At 49.2% G+C, this 1,748-nt stretch overlaps 1 protein-coding gene across 1 annotated transcript; it reads left to right on the top strand.

Moving 5' to 3' along the window:
- LOC125544854 lies at positions 1-1,175 on the top strand. Its single transcript, XM_048708632.1, has 4 exons — positions 1-320; positions 448-497; positions 798-879; positions 993-1,175. The coding sequence occupies exons 1-4, from the start codon at positions 137-139 to the stop codon at positions 1,037-1,039; spliced, it is 363 nt and encodes a 120-aa protein (XP_048564589.1). The 5' UTR covers positions 1-136; the 3' UTR covers positions 1,040-1,175.
- Positions 1,176-1,748: the final 573 nt, after the last annotated feature.

The following is a 1,748-nucleotide window of genomic DNA, read 5'->3' as shown; positions in this document are numbered from 1 at the left end:
ATCGCGTGGCCGAGTCCGGAGCCCTCTCTCCCTCGCGCGTGTTTCCATCGCATAATCTTGGACGCGCGCGTCCACACTAGTGCAGAGCACCGGGCAAAGACCATTGCAAAGCGGCAGTAGGAGCGGCACGGCGGCGATGCAGGCGCGCGCGTTCCCCCCGTGCCTGCCGGGCCCCAGGCGCAACGACCTCTTCCTCGGCAGCGTCGGCAAGAGAGCTCCTACCGTCCGCGTCCGAGCCGTTGACGGGCCTTCGGCCGCCGCAGCCGTTGCCGACCTCCCGGGCGCGGAGGTCACCTGGCAGATCGTCGTCGGTGCTGTAGGTCGGCCCATGCGTGAACGCTTCATTTGTTTCTCTCCTAGCTACATATTGCTAGTTCCTCCCCTCCCCTCCGAGTAACTCTTGTATCTGACGGTATCTGCCGGCTTTCGGCCCACTTCCTCCTGCAGCTGGAGTGACGCCCTTCGTCGTTGCAGGGGTCGAGTTCAGCAAAAGAATTGTGAGTTCTGGCTCTGTTTCTTGCCCTTCTTTGAGGCCGTACGTGCTTGCTATTCATTGGCTGCAGGAAATATTTAATCTGTTGCGCAGAAAATTAGCGCCCTTTGCCATCTAAATTCAACGCAGCACTGCTAACCAGCCGCTAAGGAATATTAATAGTTTACTTAGGGTTGTAGCAGTATTCTTCGAACGGCCAGGCCTATGAGCCAGGGCACCGGATCCACAGCTGATATATCCCCTTTCAAACTTGGTCATTATTGCTACACTTTGCTTTATAATGGATGCTCTTCTCTTTGTTTAGATTGAACAAAAGAAATGTGAGATCTGTGGAGGCTCTGGCCTCGTAATGAAGGAAAATCTATATGTTCGATGCCAAGGGTGTGGTATGCACTCTATGCTTCAGTTTCACTGCACTTCTCCTGAAGCGAGAGCAGATTTTTGTTTACTCTTCGGTGTGCAGACATTGTGACGCTGTGCTGTCCTGCTTCTTTGTCAGGTGGTTTTCTTCCATGGCAGTCGTGGAGAAGATTCTTCAAAGGGTGAAAATCGTCAATCACATGTCACCTCGATCATCTCTAGATAGAAGTATGGATGGGAGACTGTAAGGCCATTGTGGTCAGTACAATGTGTTTAATTGCGTTTCAGTAAAGCAAGTTAGACTGGTCGTTCCGAATTAAAAGAAGCACTTCAGACTGTTGTAGAGTTGATTATGCATATTCTCGACTAGAAATGGCCAAACACCGATCAAAAAGTGCATCACGGTGCGTTGCTGCTATTCGAGATCATGCTAGTCCTCATGGTGCGCAGTGACTCACGCTGCAAAGTAATACTCCTACTGCTATTCTGCCGTGCGTGGAGCTTATCTTTCAGATCAGCTGGTCGCACGTCTTCGTCGCACTAACTTCTCGTTTTTTGCACCCGATAACGACTGAATGTTCGGGATTTGAGCATGGTAAATCGAACGTTTTCTATGACAATTCCATACTCAGTCATGTCAAGTAAACTAGTCATCCCGCGTCGCTAAAATTGTCATAAAAAACGTTTAATTTGTTATGGTCAAACCCCGAACGTTTGGGATTTATCGTTTTCCATTTTTTGCCGGATTCATTGTGGAGACATTAGGTTGGCCATAGTGATGGTATCTTAGCCGGTATCATGTACTCGGAATTGGCAAACATGCTGATGTTGGCAGACAATTAAAGAAGAGAGAAAGGTAACATTGTTAAAGATATTCGTAGCTATCTCTAGGCGT

This window comes from Triticum urartu, chromosome 3 (genome assembly GCF_003073215.2).
Source record: "Triticum urartu cultivar G1812 chromosome 3, Tu2.1, whole genome shotgun sequence".
NCBI lineage: Eukaryota > Viridiplantae > Streptophyta > Magnoliopsida > Poales > Poaceae > Triticum > Triticum urartu.
This window is presented reverse-complemented; position numbering and strand designations above follow the sequence as displayed.

Excerpts from the sequence above, each read along its gene's own strand:
- LOC125544854 (XM_048708632.1), top strand. The coding sequence starts at position 137 with ATGCAGGCGCGCGCGTTCCCCCCGTGCCTGCCGGGCCCCAGGCGCAAC. Across the intron at positions 321-447 it reads GATCGTCGTCGGTGCTGTAG|CTGGAGTGACGCCCTTCGTC; the intron begins GTCGGCCCATGC and ends TTCCTCCTGCAG. Across the intron at positions 880-992 it reads TGTTCGATGCCAAGGGTGTG|GTGGTTTTCTTCCATGGCAG; the intron begins GTATGCACTCTA and ends CTTCTTTGTCAG.